The 21,344-nt window shown below is 38.6% G+C and overlaps 1 protein-coding gene across 16 annotated transcripts in view; it reads right to left on the bottom strand.

Moving 5' to 3' along the window:
• The window catches only part of Psi (P-element somatic inhibitor), a 487,743-nt gene that overhangs the window by 303,021 nt on the left and 163,378 nt on the right, over nucleotides 1–21,344 (bottom strand). For all 16 annotated transcript variants that reach the window (XM_071678312.1, XM_071678322.1, XM_071678305.1 and 13 more), the window contains one exon: nucleotides 16,867–16,942. In XM_071678312.1, the coding sequence (XP_071534413.1) occupies nucleotides 16,867–16,942 (76 nt within the window). The remainder of the gene's footprint in view (nucleotides 1–16,866; nucleotides 16,943–21,344) is intronic.

Below are 21,344 nucleotides of genomic sequence, written 5' to 3'. Positions count from 1 at the left end.
GGAGGGAACAAGGAGAATCAGACGACCAAATTGGAGGTGGAAGGATGGACTGGAAAAGATTATGAGTGATCAGGGCCTGAACATACAGGAGGGTGAAAGGCGTGCAAGGAATAGAGTGAATTGGAACAATGTGGTATACCGGGGTCGATGTGTTGTCAATGGACTGAACCAAGGCATGTGAAGCATATGGGGCAAACCATGGAAAGGTCTGTGGGGCCTGTATGTGGAAAGGGAGCTGTGGTTTTGGTGCATTACACATGACAGCTATAGACTGAGTGTGAACAAATGTGGCCTTCTATGTCAATTCTAAGGGAGTTCAGATGATTTACTGAAGCTTTACAATACTAAACATGCTCTCTGGAAAACAATCTTCCTTATCAGATATAAACAATTCATAAAGTATCATATCCCTGGCTGGTGACACTGATGCTCAATATTAATAAAAATATTAAATGAGTTTAGGTATTTTATAGGTGTGAGTTCACTTCGTAAACACAAACTTTTTCATCTTTTTTTATTTTGTGCCTGTCCACTGTTTCCGTCATTAGTGAGGTAGCACAAAGAATAGATAAAGACTGGCACATTCACTAATATCCTTTCTCGAGCAGTTACACCGAAACTACAGCTCCCTGTCCACAAGGCCTTACAGACCTTTCCATGGTTTCCCCTAGCCTCTTAGCACACCCTGATTCAGTCAACTCACAGAATGTCACCCCTTATATACATCATTCTAATTCACTCAATCATGTCAACCCCTATACAACACATCATTCTAATTCACTCACTCATGTGCAAACCTTTTACCCTCCTGTATGTTCAGGCCCGGACCACTCAAAATATTTTTCACTCAATTTCACCTCCAATTTGGTCTCCCCCTACTCCTTTTCACATCTACTTCCAAAGTATATATATCTTCTTTTTCAAACTCTCCTCTCATTCAGTCCATATGTCCAAACCATTTCAGCACTCCCTCCAGATTCTTAACCATTCTCTAATTATCATCATACCTCTCTCTTATCCTTTAATTACTTACTCCAATGGATCATATCACCTCAAACTACATATATCAAATATTTCACTTCCATGACCTTCACCCTCCTCTGAATATCCTTATCTATATCCCAAGACTTGCATCCATGCAACATCATTGGGTTTTTCCTCATTCTTCAATGCTCCTAGAAACTTCATCCCCTCATCTACCCTATCACTCACTGCAGTTTCCATAGTTCCATTCCCTGCCATATCCTCCCCTAATTACATAAAACAACTAACTGCTGAATAAACCTACTAATCTGACCTTTATTCACAAGTGCTCTCAACTTCCTTGAGTTTCCCCAAACAACAAAAGCATTGAAAACCACCATATCCTGGAGGCTTACAGAAGGGGCAAAAAAATAAATCTATAATATCTTAGAAGATCAAAGCTGTCTAATGAAATTTTCATATTAGTTTTTGCTATTCTGTAACAAATCTTTATAAATTTGAATCACAATCTCCGTCCAGATGATGTAATGCTATGCTTAAAAGATGATGGTTTTCCAGAGGAAAAAAATTCTTTTGCAAGATGAAAGAAAATCGTAAAAAAAAAAGCAAGTGACATAGGACTCATCTTATCCAGGAAGAAATAACTTCTGATGGGAGTTTATCACAAAGTCATATTTAGATATTGTGACAAATTCATAAGAATATGCACAAAAAAGAAATAAACTTTAAAAAACTTCATTAGTTGCCTGGATCTCCTATGGTACGGTAGGTGTATTTCACCAATTATACTGCACTCCTGGATTCTCGTGATATATGAAGGTATTAAGAGTTCACAGATACTGCAATCTTCTGGTGTAGGTAGGCACATAAAAAAGTTGTTTCAATGCTTGTTCTAAAAAAAATGTAAATTGTCTCATATGAATCAAAAGATAATTTTAGAACTGACATTTCACTGACAAATCATATAAACATTGTACAAATCCTTCAACTGAATTAAAAGTCTAAATCCTTTCAAGTTCACATACACTGGAGTTCACTAGTTATGGAGACACTATTGCCGTAACCACCCCCTTAAGAGAGTTCCAGTTGGGAACACACATTAGAGACATAGACCACACACCGGTGGAAAGTTATATATTTTCAAATATTCATATTTTTCTTTTTCAACATTTTATACAAAAACTTCACCGAGTACATCCTGAGACACACGAGTTATAATAATACGGATTCTAACATGAATATTTTTCATTTCTGGATTGCCTGCAAGATTCACAGCAAGCCGATCTACTTTACTATCCCCCTCTCATGAATTCAGGCATTGTCTGAGCCTGCCCAATGGTCATCTTTGTTTTAATAGGTCAATGTAGATATTTCTAAATGTGAAACATGGCAGTGCCACATTTCCCACCCTTGTTCATATTTCCATAAACATGAAAATTATTCACTGTAAAAGCATATTCCTTTTGAATTTAATAATCTTAACAATCCATCTTAGTGCTGTTTCCTTTTGAATTTAATAATCATAACATGGTTGGTAAGGTTATTTAATGTATGTATGACTCAGGGTGAGGTGCCTGAGGATTGGTGGAATGCGTGCATAGTGCCATTGTACAAAGGCAAAGGGGATAAGAGTGAGTGCTCAAATTACAGAGGTATAAGTTTGTTGAGTATTCCTGGTAAATTATATGGGAGGATATTGATTGAGAGGGTGAAGGCATGTACAGAGCATCAGATTGGGGAAGAGCAGTGTGGTTTCAGAAGTGACAGAGGATGTGTGGATCAGGTGTTTGCTTTGAAGAATGTATGAGAAATACTTAGAAAAGCAAATGGATTTGTATGTAGCATTTATGGATCTGGAGAAGGCATATGATAAGAGTTGATAGAGATGCTCTGTGGAAGGTATTAAGAATATATGGTGTGGGAGGCAAGTTGTTAGAAGCAGTGAAAAGTTTTTATCGAGGATGTAAGGCATGTGTACGTGTAGGAAGAGAGGAAAGTGATTGGTTCTCAGTGAATGTAGGTTTGCGGCAGGGGTGTGTGATGTCTCCATGGTTGTTTAATTTGTTTATGGATGGGGTTGTCAGGGAGGTGAATGCAAGAGTTTTGGAAAGAGGGGCAAGTATGAAGTCTGTTGGGGATGAGAGAGCTTGGGAAGTGAGTCAGTTGTTGTTCGCTGATGATACAGCGCTGGTGGCTGATTCATGTGAGAAACTGCAGAAGCTGGTGACTGAGTTTGGTAAAGTGTGTGAAAGAAGAAAGTTAAGAGTAAATGTGAATAAGAGCAAGGTTATTAGGTACAGTAGGGTTGAGGGTCAAGTCAACTGGGAGGTGAGTTTGAATGGAGAAAAACTGGAGGAAGTGAAGTGTTTTAGATATGTGGGAGTGGATCTGGCAGCGGATGGAACCATGGAAGCGGAAGTGGATCATAGGGTGGGGGAGGGGGCGAAAATTCTGGGAGCCTTGAAGAATGTGTGGAAGTCGAGAACATTATCTCGGAAAGCAAAAATGGGTATGTTTGAAGGAATAGTGGTTCCAACAATGTTGCATGGTTGCGAGGCGTGGGCTATGGATAGAGTTGTGCGCAGGAGGATGGATGTGCTGGAAATAAGATGTTTGAGGATAATATGTGGTGTGAGGTGGTTTGATCGAGTAAGTAACGTAAGGGTAAGAGAGATGTGTGGAAATAAAAAGAGCGTGGTTGAGAGAGCAGAAGACGGTGTTTTGAAATGGTTCGGGCACATGGAGAGAATGAGTGAGGAAAGATTGACCAAGAGGATATATGTGTCGGAGGTGGAGGGAACGAGGAGAAGAGGGAGACCAAATTGGAGGTGGAAAGATGGAGTGAAAAAGATTTTGTGTGATCGGGGCCTGAACATGCAGGAGGGTGAAAGGAGGGCAAGGAATAGAGTGAATTGGAGCGATGTGGTATACCGGGGTTGACGTGCTGTCAGTGGATTGAATCAAGGCATGTGAAGCGTCTGGGGTAAACCATGGAAAGTTGTGTAGGCATGTATATTTGCGTGTGTGGACGTATGTATATACATGTGTATGGGGGTGGGTTGGGCCATTTCTTTCATCTGTTTCCTTGTGCTACCTCGCAAACGCAGGAGACAGCGGCAAAAAAAAAAGAAAAAAAAAAAAATTTCTTTGAGCTATGTTTAAGTACAGGGTAAAGGATTCTGAAGAATTTCAGTGGCTTGTCGTATATGTTTGGGGGTTGACTTAAATGGAGTTCTTAAAAGGAGAATCTTTCATTTGAAAAGTTAGGGACTGGGTTGTTCAAGTAACTACAATGATATACAGCAAGGTATACGCCCATCCCTCACTTTATGTGGGATCACTATGAGCAATTTCACTATTATGCAAGGAACCTTCTTCTATCAGTCCCTCTTTTTGTATAGTCAAAATTCACAACTATACAGGAGTCTGCAGTAGAAACTACAATGTGGGTATGTACAGTAATAAGTGCACCAAAACTTTAGAGAGGATTGGTAGTTGGAGTAAGTATGGTTCCCGGGTAGAATGTGACAAGTTCCCGCCAGCAGGTTGGGTGAGTTAGTAGGTCTCTCAGTTATCACCATTGTGTGTGGATCTGTGCGCTACTTAAATGACTTTGATATAACTGCTACTGTGATTTTTCCTGCAACACAATGTATTTGTTTTAATTAATGTGGCACCCAAACATCCAGCAACATCTTCCCCTACAACAAAACCAGCAGTTAAATAGAAGAGAACCTCTCTAACCTTAGAAAAGAAGCTAGAAATATTATGACATACTGGTGCTGGTGAGGGAGTGTCAGCACTTGGGCTTGCTTACAACCTGAATGAATCTACAATCCATACAATAAAAAAAAATAACATTCCAGACTTTTGATATTTCTGTAAATCTTTGTTAATTGTGAATGTACTAATATGATGAAAATCTGGTTAAAATACATATGGGTCATTACATTTACAATGGTGTACAATTCCCATTTTTCTCTAGGTTTATTGGTTCACTATATGCAATTTCTATTTGGGCAAGGTTTTTGAAGAACGTAACTCCCACAGACAGTGAGAGATGGGTGTATTTTTTTCATGGGGGTTTACTATTTGCTCAAGAGAGAATTTGTCATAAGTATAAACAGTTCTCTCTTTTGCAGGTGTCTATCCAAGCAATATCTGGTTAGATTCACTGCTCTAAAGTTGTTTCCAACCTGTTTCCATCGTATGTGTGATACGTTTAAGTCCTTTCATAAGATCATGTTTAGGAATGGCTTTCTTATAAGATTTCTGTGTGTTTTGCATTTCTTATGGTTTTGCATCTGAAGGCTCACAAATTTGTATGATGAACAAGTTTTGCTTTTCTTATCAACTTACACCTCTAATTTATAATTTCAAAGAATTTAGGAACTTAATTAAAGAACCTTTAATTTTCAATACAATCCCTCCATATATTCTTCTTTCCCATCACATCTGTGTAGCTTGTAATTTGATATCTAAGCCTCTGTTCCAGTGATCATTATTAAGAGATTCTCTGAAAGCTGCAAATATTACATTTGCCTTATTAGTAAGCTAATCATGAAGGAGATTATATTTGTTTTGTGTAATGCAAGTGCCTATACAATGATATATGTTAAGGATGACACGTGTCTTGCTTATAAGGTGCTATGAGGGTTTAACACTTTCATGCAGTCAGCTAAAAGTAAAGGTGTATGATAATCATCTATCTATGATGTTTTGATCTTATATGTTTTATATGCTTTAGTTTGTAAATGACTGCTCTATAACAGCCTACAAACCAGACAGTAAATCTTATACCAACATCATTGATACAGCGAGTTTGAAGAAATACACTCTATTGCCAACAAATATATGCTTATAATACAGTATAATGCCATTTTTGGTCTTCCAGATTTCTCACAAGCATTAGTTTGTAAATGACTGCTCTACAATGCTATATACACCAAAAACAACACTGCAAAATGAGTCTATTAGCTGCTGCTACAAATATTATCATATAATTATACTTGATCTTGTTTCCAAAGTCAGCAAGGTAGCGCCAGGAAACAGACAAAGAAAGACTCATCCACTCATATACACATATATATACAAATCTTTCCACCTCCAATTTAGGAGAAGAGGGAGACCAAATTGGAGGTGGAAAGATGGAGTGAAAAAGATTTTGTGTGATCGGGGCCTGAACATGCAGGAGGGTGAAAGGAGGGCAAGGAATAGAGTGAATTGGAGCGATGTGGTATACCGGGGTTGACGTGCTGTCAGTGGATTGAATCGGGGCATGTGAAGCGTCTGGGGTAAACCATGGAAAGCTGTGTAGGTATGTATATTTGCGTGTGTGGACGTATGTATATACATGTGTATGGGGGTGGGTTGGGCCATTTCTTTCGTCTGTTTCCTTGCGCTACCTCACAAACGCGGGAGACAGCGGAAAAAAAAAAAAAAAATATACACATACACGCACACACACGTACATATACATACTTGTATCAACATACACACATATACATACACAGATACACACATATATACACATGTACATATTCATACTTGCTTGCATTCATTCATTCCAAGCACCATCCTGCTCCACAGGAAACAGCACTACCACCCCTGCATCAGTGAGGTAGTGCTTGAGGGGGGCTACATCTGCTCACACTCACTCCCTTGCTGTCATGTGCAATGCACCAAAACCACAGCTCCCTATCCACATCCAGGGCCCACTGACCTTTCCTGGGTTTATCCTCACATTTTCTCATGCCCTGGTTCAGTCCGCTGACAGCACATCAACCCCAGTATACCACATCGTTTATTGTTATGTTACTGTTTTCCTCACATATTTCAATTTCTCAAAGAGGAAACAGCACAGATATCAATAAACATTAATATTTGCATACTTTCAGGTAATATGAAGTATTTCTTTTTACCTATATTTTCTGACCTACACTTCCAATCATATAATGTATATGTAGCCCCATAAACAGATCACTGAGAACATGAACAAGGCCAAAAAGTTTAAGAACCACTATACTAAAGCGTTAAAAAGGGTTAGAATTTTTTCTGGTGTTTTGTAGTTCATGTTCCTATCCATGAAATCTGGAATCTGGTTTCCTATTTAACTTCTGCGAGACACTGTTTAACATACTTCAGACTGTCATAAATAACACTAAAAGCCATCTCTTTCCTTACATTTGCTTGCAGGTCTGCTCACACTCACTCCCTAGCTGTCATGTGCAATGCACCAAAACCACAGCTCCCTATCCACATCCAGGGCACACAGACCTTTCCTGGGTTTATCCTCACATTTTCTCATGCCCTGGTTCAGTCCACTGACAGCACATCAACCCCGTTATCTGTTACTGTTTTCCTCACGTATTTCCATTTCTAAAAGAGGAAACAGTACAGATATCAATAAACATTAATATTTGCATACTTTCAGGTAATATGAAGTATTTCTTTTTACCTATATTTTCTGACCTACACTTCAAATCATATAATGTATATGTAGCCCCATAAACAGATCACTGAGAACATGAACAAGGCCAAAAAGTTTAAGAACCACTGTACTAAAGCATTAAAAAGGGTTAGAATTTTTTCTGGTGTTTTGTAGTTCATGTTCCTATCCATGAAATCTGGAATCTGGTTTCCTGTTTAACTTTTGCGAGACATTGTTTAACATACTTCAGACTGTCATTAATAACACTAAAATCCATCTCTTCCCTTACATTTGCTTGCAGGTCTCCAGGTATCTGATAATCATATCTCATACTTCTAAATAAGAAGTGCATACCTTTAAGTTTTTCTCAAAAAAAAAAAAAAAAAAAATCATCTGCCATTTGTTTCACCACTTTGCTAACTTGTTAAGATCTCTCTGAATCATTTCAATCATTAACAGCTCTACTTACCATCCTTTTAGCACCCATGAATTTGGAGGCCTTATATATGAGAACCAATTCTATATCATTAATGTATAGTATGAAAAGAATAGGACCACCAACCCCCAAGGTAAACCATTTATCATGTTCAGCCATTCTAAGGCTCTACTATCTAAAACTATACAGATGTTACTTTCTGCTAAAAAGAAAAAAAAAAAAATCACTATTCCAAGCACATGGTTCAATCCCCTACTCCATATAATTAATTTTACATAGCTGTCTAATACTTTATCTAGGTCTTTTTTAAAGTCAACGCACATCACATCAGATGGTACTTTTGAGTCCAAGCTGCCTTATGTAACAATGAAAAATTCTAGTTACAGTAAACTCTCAATTTAACAGACCTTGATATAATGGACTTTGGATTTAACGGGTCTTCAGATACTAAATAAAGACTAATGTATTACTACCACTATGGTCACAACAAAATACTCTTCAACTGTTATTCAAAAGTTTGACTATCATATAATTTTGCAATCCTTACAATTCAAAATGGCATCAAGTGATAGAGGGGTTAAAAGGAAGTGTGTGTTCTTAAATGAGGCACAGAAATAGGATACATTTAACTAAACAGACTTCCAACATTAATGGACACCCTTTCCAACACCCTTATCCCCCTATTAGTCCGATAAAGAGGGTTTATTTGTTTCCGCATCAATGAACACCCTTTATGGCACCCCTTACCCCCTGTCAGTCCATTAAATCAAGGGTGTACTGTAATTTGTTGGACAAGATATTCTGCTGTTGAAGCATGCTGGTTGTTTGATAGCTCTTGATCTGAAAGGGTTAATTTTGTTTCTATCTTTTTTACCATTTTACACAGAGCTGACACAAGGTTAACTGGGAAGTGATTTGATGATATTCACCATTTTCCAGTCTTTCGGTAACCTACCTTCCATTAGAGATTTGCTGAATCCCCTCTTTATAGAAACTATCGAATGTTGCCTGACCTCCAAAAAATTCTTAGGGTAAGGATCTCAAGAACAGTCAATTTGTCAGGGTTTAATTGGTCTTAATACTTTAGTACCTCATAACTCTTGATTTTCATAACCTTTAACTTTTCATCTTCAGACCCTCAAAACATTTTTGTAGTTGAGGCATGCAGATTGTTCATCAACTGTATACATGAATTTGAAGGATCTATTTCATATGAATGCCATTTCCTTGTCGTCATAAGTTACTTTATCTCACTCAGTTGTTAGTGGTCCTACTGTAACTTTTACATTCTTTCTGTCTTCTATACTTGAAGAATTCCTTGTGGTTGCTTTTAACATTCAGCAAATCATTTTCATGTTCATGTTTACTTTGTCTTAAGGTCTTTTAACACTCCTTTTGTACTTTCATTAGTTCCTGAAAATATTCCAACATCTTTAACTTACTTGATTTTCTTTAATGCATTTCCTTTTGCAAAATAGTTTGCCTTTTTCCTACTCATTCACACTGGATTACATTTACACTAGCTCCACCTCTCTTCAAATTCTAGTAACTGTTTACTCTCAACATAAAGTAATTTGACTTTAGAAATACTCCTCATCTGTTCTACTGTTTCATTATCAAGGAGTTTTATCAAACTGATACCGGTAATTTCATGTCTTATTTTCGAAGAGTTTGCTTGCCTGTGATGTGGGATCAAGAGATTATCATCCCTTATTTCAAATCCTGTATTTACCTCCTGTTTAATAATATGGTTGCTGTGCTGCTGTCGAGATTAAGCTTAGTGATATTTTGGCCTATATTTCACTTATTGTTTAAATGAACAAAAAAAAAGCGACAATCAAGTTAATCATCTATTTCATTCTTGATCACCAGTAAACATTATTATCATTACTATTCTACTTTGTCGCTGTTTCCACATTAGTCAGGTAACGCAAGGAAACAGATGAAAGAATGGCCCAACCCACCTATATACACAAGTATATTTTTTTTTTTTTTTTTTTTTTTATACTTTGTCGCTGTCTCCCGCGTTTGCGAGGTAGCGCAAGGAAACAGACGAAAGAAATGGCCCAACCCCCCCCCCCCCATACACATGTACATACACACGTCCACACACGCAAATATACATACCTACACAGCTTTCCATGGTTTACCCCAGACGCTTCACATGCCTTGCTTCAATCCACTGACAGCACGTCAACCCCTGTATACCACATGACTCCAATTCACTCTATTTCTTGCCCTCCTTTCACCCTCCTGCATGTTCAGGCCCCGATCACACAAAATCTTTTTCACTCCATCTTTCCACCTCCAATTTGGTCTCCCTCTTCTCCTCGTTCCCTCCACCTCCGACACATATATCCTCTTGGTCAATCTCTCCTCACTCATTCTCTCCATGTGCCCAAACCATTTCAAAACACCCTCTTCTGCTCTCTCGACCACGCTCTTTTTATTTCCACACATCTCTCTTACCCTTACGTTACTTACTCGATCAAACCACCTCACACCACACATTGTCCTCAAACATCTCATTTCCAGCACATCCATCCTCCTGCGCACATCTCTATCCATAGCCCACGCCTCGCAACCATACAGCATTGTTGGAACCACTATTCCCTCAAACATACCCATTTTTGCTTTCCGAGATAATGTTCTCGACTTCCACACATTTTTCAAGGCTCCCAAAATTTTCGCCCCCTCCCCCACCCTATGATCCACTTCCGCTTCCATGGTTCCATCCGCTGACAGATCCACTCCCAGATATCTAAAACACTTCACTTCCTCCAGTTTTTCTCCATTCAAACTCACCTCCCAATTGACTTGACCCTCACCCCTACTGTACCTAATAACCTTGCTCTTATTCACATTTACTCTCAACTTTCTTCTTCCACACACTTTACCAAAGTGTGAGAACAATGGAAGTAAGGGGAGTGGGGGAGGAATGGGATGTATTTAGGGAATCAGTGATGGATTGCGCAAAAGATGCTTGTGGCATGAGAAGAGTGGGAGATGGGTTGATTAGAAAGGGTAGTGAGTGGTGGGATGAAGAAGTAAGAGTATTAGTGAAAGAGAAGAGAGAGGCATTTGGACGATTTTTGCAGGGAAAAAATGCAATTGAGTGGGAGATGTATAAAAGAAAGAGACAGGAGGTCAAGAGAAAGGTGCAAGAGGTGAAAAAAAGGGCAAATGAGAGTTGGGGAGAGAGAGTATCATTAAATTTTAGGGAGAATAAAAAAAGATGTTCTGGAAGGAGGTAAATAAAGTGCGTAAGACAAGGGAGCAAATGGGAACTTCAGTGAAGGGCGCAAATGGGGAGGTGATAACAAGTAGTGGTGATGTGAGGAGATGGAGTGAGTATTTTGAAGGTTTGCTGAATGTGTTTGGTGATGGAGTGGAAGATGTGGGGTGTTTTGGTCGAGGTGGTGTGCAAAGTGAGAGCGTTGGGGAAAATGATTTGGTAAACAGAGAAGAGGTAGTAAAAGCTTTGCGGAAGATGAAAGCCGGCAAGGCAGCAGGTTTGGATGGTATTGCAGTGGAATTTATTAAAAAAGGGGGTGACTGAATTGTTGACTGGTTGGTAAGGTTATTTAATGTATGTATGACTCATGGTGAGGTGCCTGAGGATTGGCGGAATGCGTGCATAGTGCCATTGTACAAAGGCAAAGGGGATAAGAGTGAGTGCTCAAATTACAGAGGTATAAGTTTGTTGAGTATTCCTGGTAAATTATATGGGAGGGTATTGATTAAGAGGGTGAAGGCATGTACAGAGCATCAGATTGGGGAAGAGCAGTCTGGTTTCAGAAGTGGTAGAGGATGTGTGGATCAGGTGTTTGCTTTGAAGAATGTATGTGAGAAATACTTAGAAAAGCAAATGGATTTGTATGTAGCATTTATGGATCTGGAGAAGGCATATGATAGAGTTAATAGAGATGCTCTGTGGAAGGTATTAAGAATATATGGTGTGGGAGGCAAGTTGTTAGAAGCAGTGAAAAGTTTTTATCGAGGATGTAAGGAATGTGTACGTGTAGGAAGAGAGGAAAGTGATTGGTTCTCAGTGAATGTAGGTTTGCGGCAGGGGTGTGTGATGTCTCCATGGTTGTTTAATTTGTTTATGGATGGGGTTGTTAGGGAGGTGAATGCAAGAGTTTTGGAAAGACGGGCAAGTATGAAGTCTGTTGGGGATGAGAGAGCTTGGGAAGTGAGTCAGTTGTTGTTCGCTGATGATACAGCGCTGGTGGCTGATTCATGTGAGAAACTGCAGAAGCTGGTGACTGAGTTTGGTAAAGTGTGTGAAAGAAGAAGGTTAAGAGTAAATGTGAATAAGAGCAAGGTTATTAGGTACAGTAGGGTTGAGGGTCAAGTCAATTGGGAGGTGAGTTTGAATGGAGAAAAACTGGAGGAAGTAAAGTGTTTTAGATATCTGGGAGTGGATCTGGCAGCGGATGGAACCATGGAAGCGGAAGTGAATCATAGGGTGGAGGAGGGGGCGAAAATCCTGGGAGCCTTGAAGAATGTATGGAAGTCGAGAACATTATCTCGGAAAGCAAAAATGGGTATGTTTGAAGGAATAGTGGTTCCAACAATGTTGTATGGTTGCGAGGCGTGGGCTATGGATAGAGTGGTGCGCAGGAGGATGGATGTGCTGGAAATGAGATGTTTGAGGACAATGTGTGGTGTGAGGTGGTTTGATCGAGTAAGTAACGTAAGGGTAAGAGAGATGTGTGGAAATAAAAAGAGCGTGGTTGAGAGAGCAGAAGAGGGTGTTTTGAAATGGTTTGGTCACATGGAGAGAATGAGTGAGGAAAGATTGACCAAGAGGATATATGTGTCAGAGGTGGAGGGAACGAGGAGAAGAGGGAGACCAAATTGGAGGTGGAAAGATGGAGTGAAAAAGATTTTGTGTGATCGGGGCCTGAACATGCAGGAGGGTGAAAGGAGGGCAAGGAATAGAGTGAATTGGAGCGATGTGGTATACCGGGGTTGACGTGCTGTCAGTGGATTGAATCAAGGCATGTGAAGCGTCTGGGGTAAACCATGGAAAGCTGTGTAGGTATGTATATTTGCGTGTGTGGACGTATGTATATACATGTGTATGGGGGTGGGTTGGGCCATTTCTTTCGTCTGTTTCCTTGCGCTACCTCGCAAACGCAGGAGACAGCGACAAAGTATAATAAAATAAAAATATATATATATATATATATATATATATATATATATATATATATATATATATATATATATATATATATACATATATATATATATTATCCCTGGGGACAGGGGATTAAGAATACTTCCCACGTATTCCCTGCGCGTCGTAGAAGGCGACTAAAAAGGGAGGGAGCGGGGGGCTGGAAATCCTCCCCTCTCTTTTTTTTTTTTTCCCCAAAAGAAGGAACAGAGGGGGCCAGGTGAGGATATTCCAAAAAAGGCCCAGTCCTCTGTTCTTCACACTACCTCGCTAACGCGGGAAATGGCGAATAGTTTGAAAAAAAAAAAAAAAATATATATATATATATATATATATATATATATATATATATATATATATATATATATATAATATATATATATATATATAAACGCCCACACACGCACATATACATACTTATACATTTCAATGTATACATACATATACGTTCCTACCACCACATTGCCAAACATGAAATGGCACCCTCCCTCCCCCTGCGTGAACATGAGATAGCACTAGGAAAAGAAAACAAAGGCCACTTTCATTCACACTCAGTCTCTAGCTGTCATGTGTAATGCACCAAAACCACAGCTCCTTTTCCGCATCCAGGCCTCACACAACTTTCCATGGTGTACCCCAGATGCTTCACATGCCCTGGTTCAATCAGTGACAGCACATCCACCCCAGTATACCACAGAATTCCAATTCACTCTATTCCTTGCACGCCTTTCATCCTCCTCTATGTTCAGGCCCCGATCACTCAAAATCTTTTCCACTCCATCCTCCCACCTCCAATTTGGTCTCCCATTTCTCCTCATTCCCACCTCCTCTGACACATACATCCTCTTTGTCAATCTTTCTTCACTCATTCTCTCCATGTGACCAAACCATTTCAATACACCCTCTTCTGCTCTCTCAACCACATTCTTTTTATTACCACACATCTCTCTTACCGTTTTATCACTTACTCAATCAAACCATCTCACATCACATATTGTCCTCAAGCATCTTATCTCCAATGCATCCACCCTATCTACGGCCCATGCCTCACAACCATATAACATTGTTGGAACCACTTTTACTTCAAACATACCCACTTTTGCTTTCCAAGATAAATTTCTCGCCTTCCACACATTCTTCAATGTTCCCAGAACCTCCGCACCCTCCCCCACCCTGTGACTCACTTCCACTTCCATGGTTTCCTCCGCTGCCAAATCCACTCACAGATATCCAAAACACTCCACTTCCTCCAGTTTTTCTCCATTCAAACTTACCTCCCAATTGACTTGTCCCTCCACCCAACTGAACCTAATAACCGTGCTCTTATTCACAGTTACTCTCAGCTTTCTTCTTTCACACAATGTCACCAACTTCTACATATTCCAGTTTATACTTTGATTGTTAAAATAACCCAATTTCACCTACTTGTTCACTGTTTCATCATACAGCATTTTAATATCTTCCTTTAGATTAGCAGGTCTGTGTATGACACTAAAACACAGTCTATTTCATCTTCACTTAGGCAGTTTTCAAAACCTTGTAACACACACACACACACTTACTTTGGAATACATATACCAATAATGATGGTTGCATAAACTGTGCCCAAAAGAGAATCTTCTGTGAACATTTTACATCCCAATATAATCAATTCAGCATGTAAATGTTCATTTCCATAGTTTACTAATGTGTCAGACACTGTAATAATCTTCGATTTCTCTGTGATATTACATCATGTCAGCTTGTTTTATTTTGAGGTAATGCTCTAAGCATTTGTGTACATTAAGCTAATTTTCCTTTGCATTTCATGAGCATCTCAGAAATATATCTTCTGGACACAGTTTACACAACCATCATTATTGGTATGTGTATTCCTGTGTGTGTGTGTGTGTGTGTGTGCGTGTGTTACAGCATCAGTGAGAAAGGGAACCATGCCTCCCTGTACTTGGCTGGTGACCTAGCTGACCGATCCTGTCCTGACCCCCTTTTGCCTTGTTCCCTACTTCTACCAGGGTATTGACCTCAAGCTGTCCTATTCTGCCTTTTTTCCTACCTGCCTCATTCTCAACCCATGCTAGTTAACCTGTCCTCTTCTCATCTTCCGTCACTGCATTGTTACATGCCTCTGCCTGTGACTTAAAGAAGAAATCGTGAAGACCCTGCTACTTTTCATGCACAATCCACCACATGATGAAAATGAAAACAATCATTCTAATGATGAGCCAGAAGATCTGTATGACTATTCTAATGAAACAGTCTCCTCCAGATGAAGATGGTTTAATACCTCATATCATCAGATTTTGTGCTGCAAGCAACTATGAGTCACAGCCTGGGACTGGAAGGTAGGACAGTTTTACCCTCAGCCTTTTAATTTTCACAAAAGCAATAGTGATATTTTCAAAAATGTAGGAACCCATGATCAAAGTGCTGACCTAGATTACAGTATTTTATGGTATCTTTCGATGAACCAATTATGAAGCTTACTGAAAGTGTGAAACAAATTAGTAACATGTTTTGTCAGCGGCATATTATGCATCTGTGTTTGCATAAAGTGCTGTAGCCACTTATTTCCGTGTCAGTAGCAGGTTAGAAGAAATTGGATCATAGGGAGGATGAAAAGAATATAAGCAAAGATTATAAAATAAGGACTTTCTTTTTTTTTTAACAGCAACAGATTTCTATTCACTATTTACCAAGGGTGGTGTGAATATTGACTGAAGTCACCCAGTGTCTTCCAACCCATAGCCCAGGTTGGGCTCAGGCAGCTGGATTGGGTTGCTGGTTGACCAAGCTGTTGGAAGCCACAGGCCTTAAGCCTAAGTAGGCCCAAAAGCCTGCTTCATCTGGTACACTCAAAGTACTTATCCAGTGCAATCTACTGTGTATCCTTCGCTGTTTCTGATGGTAGCAGGAAATGAGTTGAAGAGTTTTAGATCCCCAGGCATTTAAAAGCTATTCTTTTGTGCATATCACACCTTTAGATTTCATAAGTCATATTCTACAAAGTCTGCTATGCCTGTTGTGTCATTAAGATGTTATTTCTGAATGTAAGCCGAGACACACACCTAAGATTTTCCACGTATGGATAGTGCTCCTGGTAATTTGGCTTCTTTACCATATTAATATGGGCTATGAAAGATCTCTCAGCACCTAATTCAGCAATTTTGCCCTACTGCTGTAGTAGTAAATATTATCTATTTATGATCCTATTTTAATTCTTCTCTCTTACTTAAATGTATGCATGAAGCTGGGAAGCTATACAAACAGAGAAGACTGATAAGGAATGTTTGTCTAACAGGCTGGCTAGAAGGCCTAAACATGCACCCTTGTGACCCTTTGCAGATGATGCCATCTACAATTCCCACAACATTTCTCAATGGTACTATATTCATTTCCATGAATATTTTGTGTGAATCTTATTACAAAAAAGTCATAAAGAATAGCTTAAAAAGTAATGTTTATTTTGTGGCAAGTGCATATCTAGCAGGGTCAGTGTGGCTGTGTGACAGATTGTGCTGGATCATCATGTAATACTTATCCTCTACAAGCAGTAATGCATGATCCTAAACTTACCCCTATATTAGATTTATATTCTCTATACCATGACCTATGTTATTTTCAGAACACTTTCCATTAATACTAAAATTCCCAAATTTCTAGCTAGAGGTAGGAGAACACTTTTTGAGCAGATAATAAAATATTAAGAATAAGTAGTTTATAACAGAGAGCCAAATTATAAGGTGAAAATCAAAATGTACTGGTAATGAAGCGGGTACAATAAACTAAATTTTAATGCTACTGTGTGTAAATTCTACAAAGTCAACTTACCTGATAAGCGATCCATGCCACCTTCTGCCTCTTCAAGGGGGCGCTTTTGACCAGACGGTTGGATCTTAGCAGCGATCTGTAAATCAACAAAATGTATTATCACTAAAGGGGATGTGAATTAAGTATTGTAGAGTGCAGAATGAAATACACTAAGGGTCTGGTAAATGGATGTAAAATTCAAAGACTGAGTGTAAGAATGTTTAGACCACAGGAGAGGATATGTCAAGACCTCTACATAGGACTGTGAGAAGACAGGATGTAGATCATAAGTGATGCAGGATAAAGTTGAAAAAGATATAGCAAACACAAGCATCTAGAGTTATGCACAGATAGGGAAGCATGGAAGAGAAACTGCAATAGCCACTCTCATGGGCTGGGAGGAAAAGCACAGAAATCAATCAGACTAAGTGAGAAAAACTTACAAAATAATTTCATATGCTGAAATATAAAACAAAAGAATCAAGCTGTATCCATATGTGTGATGTTTCTCACTTTTCAAGCTGGCTGGTATAAGCACAAATAAAATGCACTTTAAAAGGTTCAGTCCCTATGTATCCTCTAACAACAGAAATATGAGGAATTCATATCAAAATGACCATAAGAGTATGGAAAGTGTCTTAACACTCTCCCTTACTATCCTAAATAAACTTAGGCTGAGCTTTTGAGTATATAATTATCCTATGTCAACATTTCCCTATTCCAGTTATGTTTTCCATCATTCCCAGTAAAGGAGGGTATAGTTGGTGCCGTTTCTCTTGACTGACAGCATCACATGCTCTTATCTGCATCTACAGACAACAGCAAAGTGAGGCGTCTCTCAGAGGTGAAACTGTCTGGCTCACTTTTGCTTTCTTTCCACTATTTTTTCACTCTAATATGCTAAGTAGTGATGAATTTGACAGTAATGACTAAATATACAATGAAGGTAATACAAGCTCTGAATCGCATAGTCCACCTGGGGTGGATCAAAGTGAAGTTAACTTACCTCTTATTGCATATGAAAAACCATTTACTGTAGCTGGTTATACGACAAATGAAAATCAAAGTATGTAGCAGTATGTCTAGTTTCATTGATACAGTAATGAACTAGTTTACATGACAGTTGAAAAGACAAGTAGGCATGCAAATCAATGGTGATGACAGCATCACAGAATAACTGAAGTAATAAATGATACGCTATCAAAAGTAATGAAATACATAATAGGACATGCATTTCTTTAACAAGATGTCATTTTCTTTTTTTTTTTATTGCATATTTCAAACTAAAGTTCATAAAGGTACATTTTCTATCAATTTTCAATCTAAATCATTTTCGTAACTAATAACTTGAATTCACAGTTAAAAACTGAATTTTGGAATATCTTGGGAGAGAAAGAAAAAGAGAAAGGGAACGGATAGGGGATAAAAGAACTTACTAATATTTACTGCTATCCTTATGCAAAAGAGCCTGCACAGACTTAGATGCTTTAAGAAATTCAAGCAATCATTATAACGACAGAACAGACTAAATGGTGACTCTAAACATCTCTGTCTACACACTGGGAATAAATGGTGACAAAGTCTGTTACTCTCTCTCTCTCTCTCTCTCTCTCTCTCTCTCTCTCTCTCTCTCTCTCTCTCTCTCTCACATCTGCTCAGTTTTATTTCAAATATGGTGACATTTAAGCCACAGGCCATTCGACTTTTAATTAAATCAATCATAAGGGCTCTTTAGCAATCATAACAAGAACATTTCAAGTTTTGCGAATGTCTGCGTTAGGCAGTGGGCCATTAACAGCAGCCACCCACAGTTTAAGTGGTTTCTGGAACCATATTACACCCTCCAAGTTAGGACTGCTAGTTTTACTCTGCATAACCAAAATGAAACTACCAAGTTATTCCTGCCATCATCTCCCTATAAGCACCATACACCTACTCAAATCTCACTTATTTTCTTCACTCTCATTGCCTTGTCATCTCTTGTCCGCACAATCTTTTTTTTTTTTTTTTAAATATAATAATGGTAGAGTCCAACCAAACAATGGTCTCCAGTCCCCAGCGAATCTGCAGGTTGCTGCCTGTCTCTACTGCCATTGAAACGGAAGGCCCCCTCCATAACCTTTCCCCTCTAATACACCTGCCTCTTTTTCTATTTACTATACCAACATTTACGGTCTTTCTAGCAAGCTAGCTTTTGTTGAACATCAGTCTTACACATGCTTTGCTACATGAAAGATGAGCAAAAACAAAAACTACTTAGACAATAAATTCATACCTTGAGGAATAAAAAAATGCTTAGACAATACATCCATGGTGTATTTGTGTTGTAAACGCAGAAATATAAATAATAGCATTTTTCAGTAAAGAAAAACCATATCTACACAAACAGCATAAAAACTGAAAAAAATCTTCATGACAGACAAAATCTTATTCAATAATAATATATCTTCCAAACCAGGAAAGGAACAGTAACACTTATATATCTGGAATTTTAATTCATGTGCATGAATGACTGGCCTTAAAAGTACTTTTAAATTCCTTTCATTCACAATTGTTAAATCTTTAGATAAGTTTAAAAGTTTTTACCTAAATGACTAAGTATTACTGTAGCACTCAAGTATGTCTAAGTATTGCTGTAGCACTTAAACTGAAGGACCAAATGTTACACAAAAGTAATTGGCTTTAAAAGTTTAAGTGCCTCCCAACACAAAGCCAAGGAGACACTGTCATGCTTAAATTACTATTTTCATTGTTACTGTGCTGTTTTGGATCTTAAGCAGCTGTAGTATAATAATAATATAAATCAAAAATGAAAAAGGTATTGTATGAAATGGGGAGTAACTGTAATTGTAACTTGTAAGTCAACTTTACTTCCACAAGAATGGCAATCTTATACCTTCAGAAGGCAGTTACAATCCTAGGAATGTTTCATGTTGCTAAGTTGTCATGGGAGAATGAAATCACAGTAACAATTCATGATTCAACAAAACTTTTAATTTACAAGAATAAAGAATTCATCTAGAATAGTATTTACAATCATTTTACTAAATCAAGACTGCCATCACACTGATGATTAACTGATCTTGTAGATTTGTAATGTAGTCGAACCTGAAGGCTACTCAGCTGCAATATTAGAAGGTGTGGTAGATGGTCACAGAAAACAACAGTCCCTATAGCCTGTGTTAAAGGGTAATGCTTGATTGTTTAATTTCATTATATACAAAATTTCCTTTCCCATATAATGTTAGAAGTTCATTACTTAAAATTTTCCTTTCTTATTACGATCAACACAAATTATGCTCTAACTGTTTTTTCAAGTCATTAGGCATTAATCAGACACATGCATATAAAATCAAATTATTTTGTAGCATCACATGAATCCTCCAGTTCCATCTAATGTGATAATTAATGCCCATCATTTACTGCCTTCTGATTAAATTTCATGACTTATCAACAATTGTGTACTTATTACTTTCATCTATTCCTCCATCATGTATGATTATTCTATCTCGTCTTAAACAATTGGGCTAAATATCAGTGAAAAGTTTTTATCAATGATCTAAGGCATGTGTACGAGTAGGAAGAGAGGAAAGTGATTGGTTCTCAGTGAATGTAGGTTTGCGGCACGGGTGCGTCATGTCTCCATGGTTATTTAATTTGTTTATGGATGGGGCTGTTAGGGAGGTGAATGCAAGAGTTTTGGAAAGAGGGGCAAGTATGCAGTCTGTTAAGGATGAGAGAGTTTGGGAAGTGAGTCAGTTGTTGTTCGCTGATGATACAGCGCTGGTGGCTGATTCGGGTGAGAAACTGCAGAAGCTGGTGACTGAGCTTGGCAAAGTGTGTGAAAGAAGAAACCAGAGAGTAATGTGAATAGAGCAAGGTTATTAGGTACAGTAGGGTTGAGGGACAAGTCAATTGGGAGGTAAGTTTGAATGGAGAAAAACTGGAGGAAGTGAAGTGTTTTAGGTATCTGGGAGTGGATTTGGCAGTGGATGGAACCATGGAAGCGGAAGTGAGTCATAGGGTGGGGGAGGGGGCAAAAGTTCTGGGAGCATTGAAAAATGTGTGGAAGGCGGGAACATTATCTTGGAAAGCAAAATTGGGTATGTTTGAAGGAATAGAGGTTCCAACAATGTTATATGGTTGCAAGGCTTGGGCCATAGATAGAGTTGTGCGGAGGAGGGTGGATGTGCTGGAAATGAGACGTTTGAGGACAATATGTGGTATAAGGTGGTTTGATCTAGTAAGCAATGAAAGGGTAAAAGAGATGTGTGGTAATAAAACGAGTTTGGTTGAGAGAGCAGAAGAGGGTGTTTTTGAAATGGTTTGGTCAAATGGAGAGAATGAGTGAGGAAAGATTGACAAAGAGGATATATGTGTCAGTGGTGGGGGGAGCGAGTAGAAGTGGGAGACCAAAGTGGAGGTGGAAAGATGGAGTTAAAAAGATTTTGAGTGATCGGGGCCTAAACATGCAGGAGGGTGAAAGGCAAGTATGGAAT

This window comes from Panulirus ornatus, chromosome 2 (genome assembly GCF_036320965.1).
Source record: "Panulirus ornatus isolate Po-2019 chromosome 2, ASM3632096v1, whole genome shotgun sequence".
Classification (NCBI taxonomy): domain Eukaryota; kingdom Metazoa; phylum Arthropoda; class Malacostraca; order Decapoda; family Palinuridae; genus Panulirus; species Panulirus ornatus.
The sequence above is the reverse complement of the archived record's forward strand: the minus strand, read 5'-3'. Positions and strand labels throughout refer to the sequence as shown.